The sequence below is a fragment of the Taurulus bubalis genome, assembly GCF_910589615.1.
Source record: "Taurulus bubalis genome assembly, chromosome: 21".
In the NCBI taxonomy this organism is placed as follows: domain Eukaryota; kingdom Metazoa; phylum Chordata; class Actinopteri; order Perciformes; family Cottidae; genus Taurulus; species Taurulus bubalis.
The window spans coordinates 11240128-11257523 of record NC_136609.1 but is presented as its reverse complement, the minus strand read 5'-3'; the positions used below and the strand labels follow the sequence as shown (position 1 = coordinate 11257523).

Sequence of the window (17396 nt, the reverse complement as noted above, 5' to 3'; positions counted from 1 at the left end):
AAAGTTTGCATCTTTGCCGACCAAATGGTTTGGATTACATGTATGACCTAATGACCCCAAAACATGCCACGCGTTTCTTTAAAGGTCAGGTGTGGAGGAAGGTAGTTCTCCGACTCGCTTGTTAAAGTGCGGCATCATGAGCCACAAAATGTTGCTTCCTAAAGACGAATGTCCTGAGAGATACCACGGAGTTACACTTTGGGAAAGGGAGAATTGAGTGGAGGTTTATTCAGATGTTGCAGTTCGAAACTTCACCACTAGATGCCACTAAATCCTTGACACTGTCGCAAAAGACAAAAACATCAAAGCACATTTGGTGCAAAACAAAAAGGAGCTGCATAGCTGTAATTCTGTACTAATAAATGCACTTTTGTACACTACACCTGATAATAAAGTCTAATTTCTCATAAACCATCACCTTTAAACTCACCTTCACACCCTTTATAATAACAGGAGGGAGGTCACATGACTTGCAGCACACGCTCAAGATGACAGTTTTAAATTATAGATAATCTATAGATTATAGATTAGATTTAAGGTGTTAAAATGAATCTAAAGCAGAACCAACTGTCTGGAGCTCAGGAAGTGTTTTTAACACATTACTTTGAGAAGAGAAACAATGAGAAACAAAGGCAGGAGCAGAGGTTTAAAGTCATTGTCATCATTTGCAGCAGTAAACAGGAGAACATGTAACTTTGCTGAATCCTTTCTTTCCCTCACTGCGGGACACTGAGCCTCTGCCTTCACTGTTCCAGCACGTTTGATACAGAGTCATCATCAGACTGGAACAAAGGCCAATCAAACTGCACCAGGCCGTTTTGCTGATATGCAGATCTCCCTCATTTGGGTATCAAAGGCTTGCCACGCTCTGCACATTTTGTTTATCGATAAATACTTTGATGGGGCTGCAGCAAAGAATGAGGTTTACAGTGCACCAAAATGGGGAAGGTACGATAATAAAACCTACTGCAGCTTTTTAAAGACACTCATGTTCAGGAAATACTCACATTGTGTATTTAAAACGTTTCCTCTTCTGCCACAGATCACATTTTTCGAGGAGAAGAAATTCCATGGCCGCTGCTACAACTGCAGCAGCGACTGTGCCGACCTGCACGCGTACTTCAGCCGCTGCAACTCCCTCCGGGTGGAGAGCGGCGTGTGGGTGATCTACGAGAGGCCCAACTACAAGGGCTTCCAGTACATCCTCAGCCCCGGGGAGTACGGGGACAGCCAGCAGTGGATGGCCTTCAGCGACAGCGTGAAGTCCTGCCGCGCCATAAAGAATGTAAGAGTCCTCGTCCAGGTCAAACACAACCGAGGGTTTGAGGTTTTGCAGAACGGTGTTTGGATAGTTACACAGGACTGAGCTCACTGAACAGCAGACCAAACAAGCAGACAATAGCAGAAGTATTTGGCCGCCGTTTGCTATATAAGTTAGAGAAAAAGGAATGTAGAAGTTGAAACGCATGCCTGCACTAATCCATACTTTTATATTATCAAAGGACCAAGAGGTCACGATTTTACAGATTGTACTTTTGTAGCCTGAGACCTGAACATACTGCATGTGTTCTTCTCATCTGGTGCTTTCAGGCGTACGGCAGCGCGTGGAAGCTGAGGCTGTACGAGAGGCCCGACTTCGGAGGCCAGATGGTGGAGTGCTCCGACGACTGTCCCTCGGTGCACGACACCTACAAGCTGCGAGAGGCGTGCTCCTGCGTGGTGGCCGACGGGGCCTGGGTCTTCTACGACCTCCCCAACTACACGGGCCACCAGTACCTCCTGGAGCTCGGAGAGTACCGGCAGCACGGGGACTGGGGGGCGGCCTCGCCGGCCGTCGGCTCCTTCCGCAGGATCACAGAGTTTTAACTTTGAGCCCAGATCAGAAAGAGACACGACACCGTCAATAAATGAGGAGCAAACTCTGACTGTTCTCATGGGTTTTCTCTACTTATGTCTCATATAGACCACTGGTTCCTACTTTTATATTGATTTGAGATAGTTAACACATATTAAAGGGTACTACAGGGATTTTTTCAACTGACTGAAGATTTAAAAAAGATATCCTGACTTTTAGTCCTCCCATATTTCCCTCGACAGTCCCTGCCTGATTAATGCCCACACCTTTAAACACATGTTCCCAGTTCCTAACACATGTTTCCTGTTGAAGATTTAAGAAGTCAAATTGGTGGCATGACCTTTTAAATGTCTGAGTTTCTTCGTGAAGGCATCTTTATAAAAAAGAGGATGACAGAGTAAAGCTTAGGGGAAAGAAGGTCAGATTTATAAATTGATAATCCCAGGATAACTAGCTTTGTATGACCAAATGTTTTCACTCCAAACAAACTACTGCATCTTTCAATTCAACAAGCTCAACAAGAGAGCAGCGCATGATAGCAATTATATTATTTTAAACACACACACACACACACACACACACACACACACACACACACACACACACACACACACACACACAAAATGAACTGCATATTGGTGAATAACAAGATTCTTGCACCCTAACCAGTTGTAATGGTTTTACCTGAGGGTGAAGGTGAAGTGTCCAAAAGGGTTCCTCCTCTGAGGAGCATGCATGTGTGTCTGCTGGTCACCAGATGCATTAGGATTCATCCTCAGGAGATCATGAATATGTGCAGCATATGTATGAATAATGCTGTTCAACAGACGGACAAGAGTAGCATGTATTATGTTTCGTTTCATCAGCATTTGGCAGATACATTTTAGCTTTGACATCTTCTCCTTTAACTATTATCACACTAAAACCATTAAACTACAATTCCTGAGGTCAAGAGTGCAGCTTGTTTGAGATGAATCCGCTCTGCGGTGTGAAGTCTCTGGAGCCTTCTCTGCCACTGACTCAGCTCAAAGCGCTTCACATCAAACCCGATGTCCTGCAGGCCTTGTTTTTGTCAGCAGCTTTGCTGCATCCGGAGGCTTTGGGGATGCTTTGCACATTGCGTTTGCATTGTTTGGGGAAACAGGTTTCGCTGCTTCAGAACAATGTGATCAGCCTGGATAAATATTTCCAGTTCACACAAAGCAAACCATGTGCTTAGTTTTATTGTTCTTGTTCTGTATAAAGAGAATATTGCAGGTGGCTGCTTTAAATGTTTTATATAACACAACCAAACCTATTGCTACTATGGAGAAGGTGCATTTCACATATTCAATGCACACAACTCATGCAGTATTCTTAAAGGTACATATGTGCGAACTATAGATGTACATAACAAATTGTATTTGCTTCTCTTTCCAGATCATCTTCTACGAGGACAGAAACTTCCAGGGTCGTTTCCACGAGTGCGACAATGACTCCAGCGACCTGCATACGTATTTCAGCCGCTGCAACTCCATCAGAGTGGAGGGAGGATTCTGGGTAATCTACCGAACTACATGAGCTATCAATATGTGCTGACCCCGGGAGAGTACCCAGACTACCAGCGCTGGCTGGGCATCAACGACACCGTCCTGTCCTGTCGCATTATTAGGAACGTAAGTTAAGAGAGAGAAATAGTTATGTATATTTATTTATATTGCAAATGTTCAGCGTCCTTCATTTCTTTCTTCCAGGGGGGGAACTCGTGGAGGCTGAAGGTTTGGGAGAAGCCCAACTTCGAAGGCCAGACGATGGAGGTGGCAGACAACATGCCTGTCCTCCACGAGCGCTGGCACAGCCGCAACGTCCACTCCTGCAAGGTGTTCGAGGGCGCCTGGATCTTCTACCAGCATCCCAACTACAGGGGGCGCCAGTACCTGCTGGAGAGAAGCGAGTACAGACGGCACTCTGAGTGGGGCGGCGTGCAGCCCACTGTGGGATCCATCCGCCGGGTTAAGGACCACTAGCAATGGCATTCTTAAAGAAGGTGCACCTTGAAAAATAAAGCCATGAGAACAAATGATACTCTGTTTCTTTTTCTTTTCTAAAAATGTGCATTATTAACCATATTTAATGTCACATATTTATTGAGTTTCAACACACAATCAGTTATTTATTTTAAAGCTACTGCAAGGAACTTTCATTTAGTTTGGATTATGGCGGCCCCTGTGGACAAAGGCGGTAGTGTTTCAGAGCGCCAGAGATCCTTAAGAAAACCTCTCATGTTACTGCAGCAGGGTCTGCAGGCTGGAGGATCAGTCCTGGTCCTGGTTCTGGTTCTGGTTCTGGTTCTGGTCTCCCTTCCCTCCAGTAGGCCTCAGATTGCTGTTGCATAACCTGTTAAAATTTTCCCTATAGACACATTTATATTGCGTTCACTGTTTAAATGATTATACCATATACCTTTACTTTGATATGTTGCTACAATTACATTACAATCCACTTTTTCTTGCTTTTTTTGTGATTTAATTTGTTTGTAACATGTATAAGCAAAATGTTGCAGCCTTTAAGTGCTACAAACAAAAACAAACAGGTCCAGGAATATGTTTAAATATTCTATTTTAAAATGCAATATCTCGACTACGTAAATCACAGTGACAGCATCCAGTCACAATTTCAGCAGCAATCGAGGTGCAGCCATGTACTTTAAAACAATTGCAGCATCAGCTAATGTGCCAAAGTTAATGGGGAGCTCATTTGAATGACAATGAATGTACTGGCAGTGCATTTCATCAGCCTTTATATGAAAGTGGAGCATCAGTGATGCAGCGTGAACGAGGGGCTTTGATTTGATTTGGTGAGGAGGAACATAAGGTGACTATGGAGCACACGGGAAAGGTGAGTTTAACTGTTTAATTCCATGATGCTTCATACTGACTGCTACATTATCTTTGAGTGAGAAAGGTGTTGTGCTCTTTGAGAAAGAATAATGGTTTAATATTCCCTCTTGTCACTGTTAATTCTCCTGTGCAAAGTCTTTGTTTTAGGGGCCAGGAGGAATTATTGGTTTCAGAATGTGTCAGCATCATATTAATTAGTAAGAAAAGGCCTCTCTTTGCAGCATAACATGCTGAAATCATGACATTTTAACAGCAATTTGCCCACTTTCACATGCAGCAGACACAGAATGAAGCAACTTTAAAGGACACTGTTGCCGAGTGAATTGCTTTAGTGTTATTTCTAGAGACGGTCTAACAGAGTCCTGCTTGCAGATCTTTTTCTATGAGGACAAGAACTTCAAGGGTCTTCAATATGAATGCAGCAGCGACTGTGCCGAGCTCAACTCCCACTTCCAGCGCTGCAACTCCATCCGGGTGGAGGGCGGCTCCTGGGTCATCTACGAGAGACCCCAATTCATGGGCTACCAGTACGTGCTCATGAGAGGGGAGTACCCCAACTACCAGAGCTGGAACGGCTCCAACGACACCGTCAGGTCCTGCCGGCTCATCAGACACGTAAGTCCTGGAAATCAGCTTCTAAAGCAAAGCCAGAAATCCAAGTTGATCATACAGTGTATGCTTTTTTCGATTTAAATTGTGGGTGTTTCTATCATCAGTTCTTCTCCCACTAATAGCAATGCAGCTATAATGCCCTTGCACTTACATTACATTACTAATTACATTACATTACATTGCTGCTTAATGCCATAATGTCACTGTCTAGTAGTCTGTTTTTTTGATGGATTTGCTGCTTGATGATACAAGAATAAAGCAAATTGGTCTGTATGAATATGCAATATATATTCTAGCCTGGCTCTGCCCACCTTTAAAGCTCACTAATAATCACGTGATATGTTTTCTTGTTTCATTTTCCAGCCTTCTAGCATGCACAAGGTCCGCATCTACGAGCGTCCAGACTTCGGTGGCCAGATGGTCGAGATAAGCGAGGATCTGCCCAACCTGGTGGACCGCTGGCGCTACCAGGACGTTCACTCGGCTCACGTCCAGGACGGAGTCTGGGTGTTCTACGAGCATCCGAACTACAGGGGGCGCCAGTACCTGCTGGAGAAGGGCGAGTTCAGGCGGCACGCAGAGTGGGGGGCCCTTCACCCGTCTGTGGGCTCCATTAGACGGGTCGTGGACTCGTCTTAGACCATCTCACTTCCTGTTTCTCACTTATCCTGAACCTAACTCACCTGCAAATAAAAACTCACTGACTAAAGCAGAAGGGGGACTATTTTTATTTGGTGTGATTACCAAATAAATCAGTCATCATTGTCTTTTTAGCTCTATAGGAAAGCCTCTGCAACGGATTGCTTGACCTTTGACCTTCTGTGAAAGTGCTGCAGAGTGTCTGGACTAACATCTACAATGAAGGTCTTGATGGAGTGTTGTAGAAAAAAAGGCTTTATAAATGTAGTCACATTTTTTATAACAGAAGGCCAACTTACTTTTTCTGTTGGCTTATCGGAAAGTGAGAACCCTGTGACCCTAATTATTCATTACTTATTAACAATCATGACGGCAGACTTCATGGCTTAGTAGAACGTGACCGTAGTGGAAGACTTATTCAGATCCTGTACTTCAGTAGAAGAAGCAATACGGCAATATGAAAGTTCTGCATTGAGAATAACAGAAATATTATTGGGTAATTAGAGTCCTTTAACCATTCGCATGTAAATTAAAGAGCCACCTAGTGGCGATAGAGCTTCATTACAGGGCAAGAGCTTTAATGTCATTTATGTCTTTTCAAGTCAAAATCACCCCTAAAAAGTCATGATCTGGTATTTAGAACTAGTCAAATAATATTACTTTGTTTTTTAGAGTCATTTTGAGCATTATGAGACACTAACTTTTCATCATTAGTCAAAAAAATGCTATATAATTTATCAAATATCCTCCTTTTTTATGCATTTGGTTTTCCTTTTCTTCTTCACTTACACTATGTATTGGTAAGTTTGCGTTGTTGCTGTGCAAAACCTTTATGAAATCCAATAAAATAATTGTTAAAAAAAATATAATACATGATAATTAGCTTCACAATTTAAAAAAGGCCGGCGATTAAAGTGACATTACAAAATGATACAGAGAAAAGGCGAGTGGACTTTCAGTGAGGAACAGAACACCATAAACACAACATGCAGACACATTTGATAAGAAACTGTAATTTCCTGAAACACAGGATGTGTTTGATCATATCATGCTTGTTTTATCTGCCAGAACGGATGAATAAAAGTCTGTGAGGTGATGTCCACGCAGTAGTAGACGTGTGATGGCCGAGTAAACATTAGACGCTGCAAATCAGTAACAGAGCTGCTGAGCTCAGCTGATTTTTTAACTGGAACTTTTATCACACACACAGATCGTTTCTGGCATCCCCTGATGCTGATCAAGCAGTTTCTAAGAACACAAACAATCACTGCAACCTGAAAGCAACTGTTCTTTAACTTGCAGGGTTTCTTTGCATAAGTTGCTATTTATTGAAGCATAATGCACAATATTTACATTTGACAAAGTCCTTTATTCCTATTTTTTGTATATTTCCTGTAAGAGCAACTTTACTAATCTGTCTACATATTCAGGTGGCACACTCTGCAGAAAATGAAGTGGAAGGAGATCAAAGTCAAATTAAAAGTGGAGAAACAGTTTTTCCACCCACTGAGGTGAATGCACTTAGAAGCAGTCATGTGTGACGCTGGATTAAATCTATCAAACATGCAACAACACTACATGTATGTTGCGATGATGGCTGGGAAAAAGGAACAGTATTTCTACACCTCAACAAAAGCAACCTGACGGAGGTCATGCATAGTTATGATTTTGGTGACTATACAAAATAACATCCGGTCCATCATGAACTAATAAATATGTAAACTGTATTAATGAATTAATGTGTTAAAATATGAATGGTATATTCTCAAACAAAAATAATAGTAATAATAGTATCACGTAGATATTACTTAAAATAAGAAATCGGCTTAATCATTCCACTTATTTATTGCTATTTTTACGATGATTTTATTATGTCTGATACATTTAGACCTGATAAGTTAATCAATGAATGCTGGTTGATTGATGATTTATTTATTTATTTGTTTATTTACTTGCTTATTTTATGGAATGGCCGCTCTGGCCCTTTAAGAGAGCTGTGGCGACATGAATGAAACGCAGCCATTCATAAAAAACACAACGGACGCGCGTCAGAGCAGTCTCGAAGACAATTGGCTCGCCCGTTGACTGACTCTGTGTTCCAGCCAATGGGAGCGCAGCACAGGGCTCTGGTCTGGATCCAGCGGTCGGAGCTCTTCATTGAGAAAAATCCACAGCCGTGTTTTATTCGAGGAGCTTTCAGGAGATGTAGGGGAGGAAATCTGCGTTTTCACACTGACAAGAAACTTCACTTCCCAAGTGAGTCCTGCATTAATATTAAATCACTTAATAAAATCTAGTGTACATGCGCGGGGGCTTGTTTGTGCTTTGTTTTGTCACATTAACCGCATCGTCGCGGTTGTGTTGCTGGCAGCAGAAATGGGAAAAGAGGCGAACGCCATTTTCTAGAAATCAAAGGCAACTTTGCGTCCATTTCCCCGCATCTGTCAGCGGTGCAGAGCGCGCTTTCCGCCTGCAGCAGCTGTCTTTACGGCCTGTTAGCGTCGTGGATCTTTCTCCGGGCTCTGTGGTAAATTTATCAATGGTGAGCAGCCCTCCCCCCCCCCTCTTTCTCCCTCCCTTCCTCGAGGATCAAGTTTCACTTCATTGAGAAAAACAAGGAGTCTCTCCTGTGCGTCACTCCTAATCCCATTCACCAATCTTTGATTTTTGTTTTTGTTCTATCAATTCTCAGCTGAAGGGGTGAAACAGCGGCACTAGTATGAGTCTGTCCTCTTATGTGGTGTTTGAGTCATTACAGGAAACCAAACAAACTTATGTTACAACTTTTAACTTATTAACGCGAGAGTCTGGGAACAAAAGCAGCTTGAGGTGTTGTTTACCTACGGAAGCCCGCTGCGTTCATCAAAGGGAGAGCAAAAAGTCTGCTTTGTGACTTCCATTTGTTGTAATTACCATCTAACAATTATGAGATGAAGGCGTGAGAGCGTTTATTCTCATATTGTAGTTTGATTAACTTTGGAGGTAAGAGCCTGATGGGGCACTTAAAAAGCAAATATCTCAAATTAAAACAAAGTAGGAACTATAGTAAGTTAGTTAAAGTTTTGCTGGACCAGAAACTTACAACAATTAAAAGTCCTGCATGCAGGATTTTACTTAAATACAAGTGCAATGGTAATAACATCTAAATATATAGAGTACAAAAAGTATGCAGACTATCCCGCTTCATAAATATATTATTGAATTATAATTATTGATGCATTAGTCACTTTAATGTTGCGTAACGTTACTTTCCACCACTGCCTATTCTAAAGGGAGGCATGTCAAGTTAGTAACGTACGGTGTAAAAATACAAATAAGAGTTTGAATTAACTATGTAAAGTATATGTGGTTATAATACTATTTGTAAACAAAAAAGTACAAACAAATTGACAGTAGATGTTCCATTGACTCCTGAAAACTAAATACAAAATATAGTCAGCTTTAGTTTTATTCTTTAAGACCTGTAGCCAGACTAAAGAAATATACGTCATTTTTATGAACTACACAGCTGCTTTTTGTTTATTGCCTCAAAAGCAGCATCACCTGTTCAAACATCTCCGAGGAGCACTTCCTCATGTCAGATTTAACGTACAGGAAGTTGCATAAGTCACTGACGACGAGGCTTTTATAGCCACTGTAAACCAGCTGTGGGGTTATGGCGGTTAGAAAAGCGGAAAAAGGTGGACTAATGTTTCTGTATTTCCCTGAAAGTTTCTCTAATCTGTCCTTTATTCCTTTTTTCCAGAGTGAAGCTTCCTCCGACATGGATGGCTTTTATGACCAGCAGGTCCCCTTTGTGGTCCCTGAGAGTGTGAGTTTACTGCACGATCAACAACTCATTACATGTGTGTATACAATTAATATTCACTGATTTTGTTTCATTTAACTATTATGAAACCTCCAGAAATGTCACGTAGAGGGAGCGGAGAGATGTCTCAGCGACCGCAAAAGGAAGTTCATGGAGACGGAGCTGGCTCAGGACACAGAGGGTAGGCTCATCAGGGCCACATGTAAAAGAGATCACCGTGTTGATGTTTCACCTGGTAAATATTGAGTTTTGATATTATGTGTTTGTGACTTTCTTGCAGAGCTCTTCCAAGATCTCATCCAGCTCCAGGAAATATGGATCGCAGAAGGTGAGGCCAGAAAGCATGAAATATAGAAAATACGTCAAGCATGAGAAGATCCAAGGTGTGAGAATCTGATGAAGAGTCCTTGAACGTCTTTTATCTTCCCCTCTGACAGCTCAGGTCCCTGATGACGAGCAGTTTGTCCCAGATTTTCAGTCCAATAAGTGTGAGTAGCTGCTTCTCCTCTAATATTTCTAAGAAGCGCTCAGAAGTGTTGCACAACTTAGAATGACACCTAATAGAATAACGCACAGTCTGTAAAGTACAATATTCCCCTTTTTATTGTTGTAGAAGTATAAAGTTGCTTAATACTTTTCTCCAGTACCTGATAATTGTGTTGCATTATTTGGGTTTTGTGGTAGTTTTTACTTCTGTGTGGATGGATGGATGGATGGATGGATGGATGGATACTCTGCAGAACCGGTGGTGTAAATACAACTGTGTTTGCTGGCAATACACTTTATGACGGGCCAGTTAAATGATGGAGGTCACGTGGTGCTGGAAGTAAGAGAGGTTATGATGATGTCACAGATAAGACCTGAGTACGGGGAAGCGGTACGTTTTGTGCCGCTGCCCAACACGTACAGCAATAAATACATGCAGTACTGCATGTATTTATTGCTGCTTGATAGCTGCCTCAACTGAAGGACTCCCGGTCACTGACAATAAATCTAAATTGCGTTGTGGATGGAAACGTCGCTGCTGAGATCCGATAGGAGGCTCAAATGTGAGCCGCAGTGCTGGAAACCAAAGAGCGAGAAAACATCGTTTATCCTTGTTTTACAGTCCCAGTAGACGTCGTTCGCTCCAGGTGGGAGATCTTCTGAATTCACTTGGTATTCTGTAAGAATTCGGCCAGACAAGTCGTGTTTGTAGCGTTTTTATAGCCCTTGAATTAGAACAATGTTACATTTAGCTCGGACCATTTTCTTCTTCTTGATCATAATAAAACTTCTATTCACCGACATCGTATTGCAGTGATGAAGAGATATCTGCAATAAATATCTCAAAACCTCAGCACAAAAATGTTTATACTGAATACTCTCTAAATATAAAAAAAACTTTGATCAACAGATGATTTATTCTTAATATGTTGTGTGTTTGCAGTGATGTTTCATGGACCGCCTGTCAGCAAAGTGAAGAGAGAGTCCAGTCCGTCTAAAGACCCGTCTCCCGGCAGGACGCCCCACGCTGACATGTGCCTTTACAGTTACAGGTATGCAATCAATGTGTTTTCATGCTCTGCTTTTAGTATTTAGACATGTTTATTTTTGCACTCATTTGACTACTTATAAGATAATCCTTTATTAGTCCCGCAGTGGGGAAATTGCAGGATTACAGCAGCCTTGCACACAAGAGACACTGCTTTATGATTAATTTATTCAGTTATTTACTTCTTTTTTTAAATTTGATGTGCATGAGTCTCCTCATCTTCTTTGCATTTTAGTCTTGTCAATCATTTTTGAAGCGTTTTCATGCATTAAGGATATCATTCCTGTTTTCTCTCTCAGTGCCTGTGACAACAAGCCAGCTGGGCTCAAAGCTCTGCCTCCAGCCTCCACACCAGCACACTGCGGCTCCTCCCATCCTGCTGGACCTCCACCCGTACCGAGGCAGTTACAACCCTCTGCCCCTCGGCTGACCAACAACTGCCCCCTGAGCCACGCCCCCACCCTGAGCCCCTCCCACCACCACAACCAAAGCCAGCAGTTTGCTCTGCCGCGCGCCCCCGGGTCGTCCTTCACCACGGAACAAAGGTAGGTTCTTCTTCGATGTGATTTCAGCTGCGAACAAATCCGGTTCCCAGCCTCAGACCTCCTCTTGTGGTCCACAACCCTCCAGGTTTCAGCGGCAGCTGTCGGAGCCCTGCTTGTCTTTCCTCCCACCGGAGAAAGCGGTGAACGGGTACCAGCCCTCGAGCAGCGACGGCCGACCGCCGTACCAGCGCCACCTCTCGGAGCCCCTGGTCCCCCAAGGCCCCCGGGGTTTCAAACAGGAGCTGGTGGATCCGAGATACCCAGAGCCGGGCCCACCGGGTCCAGGTCTGGCCCGGGCCGCTTTCAACCACGTCACAATCAAACAAGAGCCGAGAGACTTCGGCTTCGACTCAGGTGAGCGCGGCACACTTTTCCTTCACGTATTGAATGCTATTGCTGTATTTACAAAACAATAGCAAATAGCATATAATTTTAGTGGTGAGACTCTAAAGACTCTTTGCATTCGTCTTCCAGAGGTTCAAACCTGCCAGTCGTCATTTGGGAAGTCTTCAGTCTTGTACCAGAATAACGGCGTCGGTGAGTTTTAGTCTTATAAAATCAGTTTTTGTCGTGTCCCAGTAGAGCAAATGTTTCATTATATATAAATATTTCATGTTTCTTCACACAGGTCTGGGCCATGACAGAGAGCCGCATTTGTACTACGATGATGCGTGTGTTGTGCCAGAAAGACTGGAAGGTAAGACCAAATCGGGACGGCTCTTTTTCCCCCTGTGCCCAGAATCGTGCTCATCATCGTGCTCATCACCGTGCTCATCATCGTGCTCATCATCGTGCTCATCACCGTGCTCATCATCGTGCTCATCATCGTGCTCATCATCGTGCTCATCATCGTGCTCATCATCGTGCTCATCATCGTGCTCATCATCGTGCTCATCGTTCCTTGTCTGACTCTGAGCAGGGAAAGTGAAGCAGGAGGGTTTGCCGTATCAGCGCCGCGGCTCCCTGCAGCTCTGGCAGTTCCTGCTCACGCTGCTGGACAACCCGGCCAACGCACACCTGATCGTCTGGACGGGACGCAACATGGAGTTTAAACTGGTCGATCCAGAGGAGGTCAGACATGGCCGAACCCCCACGCTGGGTTCTTTAAGGATAAATATGTACGCTTGAAGGGGCTGATGAGACCTGAAAGGATTGAAAGAACCCAAATTGAGTAAAAAGTAGACACAACATTGGCTTAACAGACTGTTAGGGAGACAGAAGACTTTCTTAAATTAAGAAAAGAGCTGTGAAGTTAAGGCAAAAGCAAGGGTGCAATGACAGATTATATTGCTTATTAATAATACATTAAAATATACTTGTATTCAGGAAGCAGGGAGATATTATTTGATCACTCGCTCCAGATTTTGAGTCATCATAAATTGAACAACAAAATGTAAATAAAGGGTTGTCATGCGTAGCTGCAGGCCTTGTGGGCGGTTCCGTGTTGTATAATGTTTAATAATGAAAGATGCACTTTAATATGCATGCAGCTGCATGTTTTATTGCGTGTTCCCCTCCGGTGTTGTGCAGGTGGCTCGGCTCTGGGGCCTCCAGAAGAACCGTCCGGCCATGAACTACGACAAGCTGAGCCGCTCTCTGAGGTACTACTACGAGAAGGGCATCATGCAGAAGGTAAAGGCAGGTTTCAGGTTCACACACTTATTATGAAGTCCTGTATTGTATACGTCATATTGTAGTTAATACAAATAAATTGATGATCATTTTATTCACTGGTTTCTGATCGGCTCGTCCCGCAGGTGGCAGGGGAACGGTACGTTTACAAGTTCGTGTGCAACCCCGAGGCGCTTTTCTCCCTGGCGTTCCCCGACAACCAGAGGCCGAGTCTGAAGGCCGACCCGGACGCCGTCCGGCCTCCGAGCGAGGAGGACGGCCTCCCCCCGCCCAGCTACGAGGAGGAGGGCCCGTACCTGGCCGAGGGAGGGGAGCAGTGCGTCCAGGGTCTGGCTTTCCCCGACGGCTACCCGTACTAGACTCCCCGGCCGGGCCGCGGCAGGAAACGTGAGATATTTTACAGGAGGAACCGGAAATACTGAGCAGTGTTTGAGATCTTTCACTTGTACACCCAACAGGCAACAAGAGTTTATCAGAATTATTTTATCGAAAGTAGACTTCTCGTTGAGCCAAAATCAGTGGGTGCAAAATTATGAGTCAGACTGAAAATCTGAGACTCTGAGACTGTTTGTTGAATTCACTCCCTCAGCAAAAAAAAACATTTTTGTTGTTCTGATTTGGTTTTCACTGTTTACAAAAACTGTTGTAAAGTTGATATATTTTGAGATAAAGTAGTAATATTATGAAAACTAAACAGTATTTCAAGACACGGTTGAGAGAAAAAAAAACAATTCCCTAGTTCAAAAATAGTTGAACAATACTTTGTCTCAATAATAGTCATAACAATTTCAACTTAATTCTCTTCATCTTTGTTCAGTTTCACGCTCAAAACATTACAACTTTTGTTCTCAATATTTCAATTTTATGTTCAGAATCACAGATGTTTCCCCGCCTGTCAGTGACCCTACGACCTGCTCGGTTGTAGTTTTTGTAGCACGGCCATCGCTGTAGTCCTCTCGTACGTGAACTCTGGGATTTCAACCAAAAAGTATCTTAAAACCACGGGCACTCCTTTACTAATTAAATTAGTTCCAATTGTTCTTCTTTGGTAAACCTTATACTGCTTGAAAGGGACACACTTGTATTTTCCAGATGTTATAGTCCCCATATAAACATGTATATTGAAATGTCTTTTGTGTACTTGTTTCAAAGCTAATATTTTTGGCATTATATGGACTTGTAATTTTTTCCTAAACTGTTTTATGACAAAGGTACTGCTACTATTTTTCTGTAATACTGCCACTACGATGCTAATAATAAGCATGGACTTTCTTACAACCGGCTCACCAGTTATTGTACCGAGATAGTTTTCTGCATTTTGTATAGTTGATTTGCTTCAATGTGTAGAAAAGGTGTATAATTATATATGAATATATTTTTGCAAAAGGCTGCATATGCTTGACGTTGTACTATGAGCTGCAAAGTTTAGCCTGCTAATGTATTGCATCAATTCCAGCCTCCCTCTCTGAGATGGATGACTTAGTCCTGCAGGTAGAAGTGTATGTTTTGCTTTATGACCACGTGGTGGTTATAAAGGCGTGATGGAGGCTGGAGAAAGACACTGACACTGGTGTGACGTCTACCCTCAGATGCTGTATGTGTGCCTTCTGTTGATCTTTACTGATACAATAAACTATTTTACTCTTTTCTTTCGCCTATCGTTTAAACATGTTCTTCAAAGCGCCGTCTAAAGTGAAGCCGCAGCACAGCACCCTCTGCTGGTTGTTGAGGGGAAAACGCTTACAGAATCTGGTATCTCCAGACTGCCTGCTGACCAGGCCACACCCTGATTATCAAAAATATCAATAATTCAAAAATACAAATACATTTAAAGTATTTAAAAAAAAACAATGTCCTGATAACACCGTGTGGAATAAAGTCCCAAAAGCAAAAAGTCCCATTAGATTATACTATGAAGACTATATGACTATTTATGACACACTATACTATGACATTCAACTCTTTTTATGACTATACTTTGCGACTATGATTTGTTGTATTACATACTATACTATGGCTTTTTATGACTGACATATTTATGACATGATGTAATATAACTTTAGGAACATTTTTGACACTACTCCGCCGTTTGTGATTTTTTTTTATTGATATACTTATTACTTTGTCTTTTTATGACATACCATTACATATTTTGACATTTTAATGAATTGTCATGACTGCAAAAAAAATTCTTTCAGTATCAGAATGGCCTCATCTTCTGCTCCCCAATGTGTATTTGGTGCCTCAACTTTTTGTGTATTTGTACAACAAATGTGTATTTCTAATAACATTTGAGGAAAAAAACTCCAATCTATAAAACATGGTCAAAATTAAATTACTTATATATAATGTTTTTGTCCATTTTACATAATTGGCCCCCTTGATTACTGTAAGGCTAATATAATGTCAAAGCTATGCCACTATGTACATAAACACATGGAGCAATACCTCTGAGATCCAATTATTGCTTCTCACCCAGCAGCTAAACAAACACTGATTTCTGCCCGAGAGGAACCCCGTTAGCTCATTAGAGGACTCTTTACGTGACACATGTAAACCACCGAGGCACCAGGCCAATCTGAGGTGTTACAAAAACAAACTGCAGGCATGAAACACGTAAACAAGTCAAGTAGTTACTGTTCATGTCTCAAAAAGTGTTGAAACTCAGAGCCATCTTCCATTCTCCAGTCATGCCGGGGGATAAATACACTTTTATGGCAGTTAGACTGAAATCTAACTGAAAACTGTTTTTACAGTTCGATTGTTGGTTGAACATCAAACTGGCAAAAATGAGCTGGAGATCCGTCACCTGAAGATGGGCCGCAATTGTTAATTAGGACAGAAGTAAATGTGTGTAATACTTAGTATACTACTAAGTGCATGAAAGTACACTACTGCGTGTGCATATACTGTTACACATCACACTGAGTGGTTGACTGATTTTCTAAACATGATGCACATGGCTTTGTGACCCCAGATGGAGAACATGGGGGTTTGATGGTTCTCGGCCTTCATGGAGATGTCGAGGTCGGGGACGCCGTGATGAGCGATGAAGACGCCGTGATGAGCGATGAAGACGCCGTGATGAGCGATGAAGACGCCGGAACAATCAGTTTGGCTCCTTCTGTGGCTTCTCGTCTGGTTAAAAAAAGTAATTCAACATATTTAAAAAACAAGGCATGCAACTTCAATCAAAAGATTTGCGAAGAGTTAAGACAAATACATGTGGAAGTCTTTGCACTCTTGAAACACAGATTTTCAGGAGGTGGTGTCCGGTGTGTAGCCAAGGTTCAAGCAGACGCAGGGCCCTCCAGAATCATTGGCACCCGTAGTAAATATGAGCAAAACAGGCTGTGAACAAATGTCTTTGCTGTTCATCCTCTTGGTCTTTCACTCAAAATATTCACAAAAATGTTACCTTTTCATTGAACTAAAATGATTCACAAAAATATATATATATTGACACTAAATAAATATTTTTCTCCAAAACATGTGTGCCACAATTATTGCCACCCCTAGAAAATATCATGATTAGAATCTGACTGAAGTATATTTCCAGTCATATTTTACATTTCTAAGTGCACCTGTTTGATTAGGAACTCTTACGTGGTCAACCATGACTTCCTGTTTCACTGGGGTATAAATATGAGGTGACACAGGCCAAATTCCCTTTGTCCTTCATCACTATGGGAAAGACCCGAGAACACAGTGACGATCTGCGAAGAAAAGTTGTTGAGCTGCACAAACCAGAAAATGGATGTCGTCACCTGCCTAAAATAATGGCATACGTCATTTTTTGACAAAGATTATGTTCTTGCCTAAGTCCTCTCCTCCTGATTCTGGCCACCTCTGGTAAAATCCATCCTCAGTTGAACAGATCATGTGATTCTCC

General features: G+C 42.4%; 2 protein-coding genes and 1 pseudogene across 3 annotated transcripts; all 3 read left to right on the top strand.

The window, feature by feature from the left end:
• Window positions 1-939: 939 nt before the first annotated feature.
• Window positions 940-5985, top strand: LOC306753052 (uncharacterized protein; the record flags this gene model as incomplete). The annotated part of the gene is made up of 5 exons (XM_079236884.1): window positions 940-948; window positions 1043-1285; window positions 1591-1859; window positions 5079-5349; window positions 5710-5985. The coding sequence occupies 5 exons, from the start codon at window positions 940-942 to the stop codon at window positions 5983-5985; spliced, it is 1068 nt and encodes a 355-aa protein (XP_079093010.1).
• Window positions 3126-3861, top strand: LOC306752812 (gamma-crystallin S-1-like; annotated as a pseudogene). The gene is made up of 3 exons: window positions 3126-3169; window positions 3275-3510; window positions 3589-3861. The product of its transcript is annotated as a gamma-crystallin S-1-like (transcript).
• Window positions 5986-9733: 3748 nt separating the features above from the next.
• On the top strand, window positions 9734-15153 carry LOC306752807 (ETS translocation variant 5-like). The gene is made up of 12 exons (XM_079236614.1): window positions 9734-9796; window positions 9890-9974; window positions 10074-10121; window positions 10231-10281; window positions 11223-11331; window positions 11627-11872; window positions 11958-12226; window positions 12347-12409; window positions 12501-12569; window positions 12792-12943; window positions 13403-13504; window positions 13630-15153. The coding sequence occupies exons 1-12, from the start codon at window positions 9749-9751 to the stop codon at window positions 13861-13863; spliced, it is 1476 nt and encodes a 491-aa protein (XP_079092740.1). The 5' UTR covers window positions 9734-9748; the 3' UTR covers window positions 13864-15153.
• The last annotated feature ends 2243 nt before the right edge of the window (window positions 15154-17396 follow it).

What these genes read in the sequence shown, in the direction of transcription:
- LOC306752807 (XM_079236614.1), top strand. Translation starts at nt 9,749, where the DNA reads ATGGATGGCTTTTATGACCAGCAGGTCCCCTTTGTGGTCCCTGAGAGT. An exon ending in ATGTGCCTTTACAGTTACAG is followed by an intron (nt 11,332 to 11,626) that starts GTATGCAATCAA and finishes TTTCTCTCTCAG; the next exon opens with TGCCTGTGACAACAAGCCAG. An exon ending in AACTGGTCGATCCAGAGGAG is followed by an intron (nt 12,944 to 13,402) that starts GTCAGACATGGC and finishes GGTGTTGTGCAG; the next exon opens with GTGGCTCGGCTCTGGGGCCT.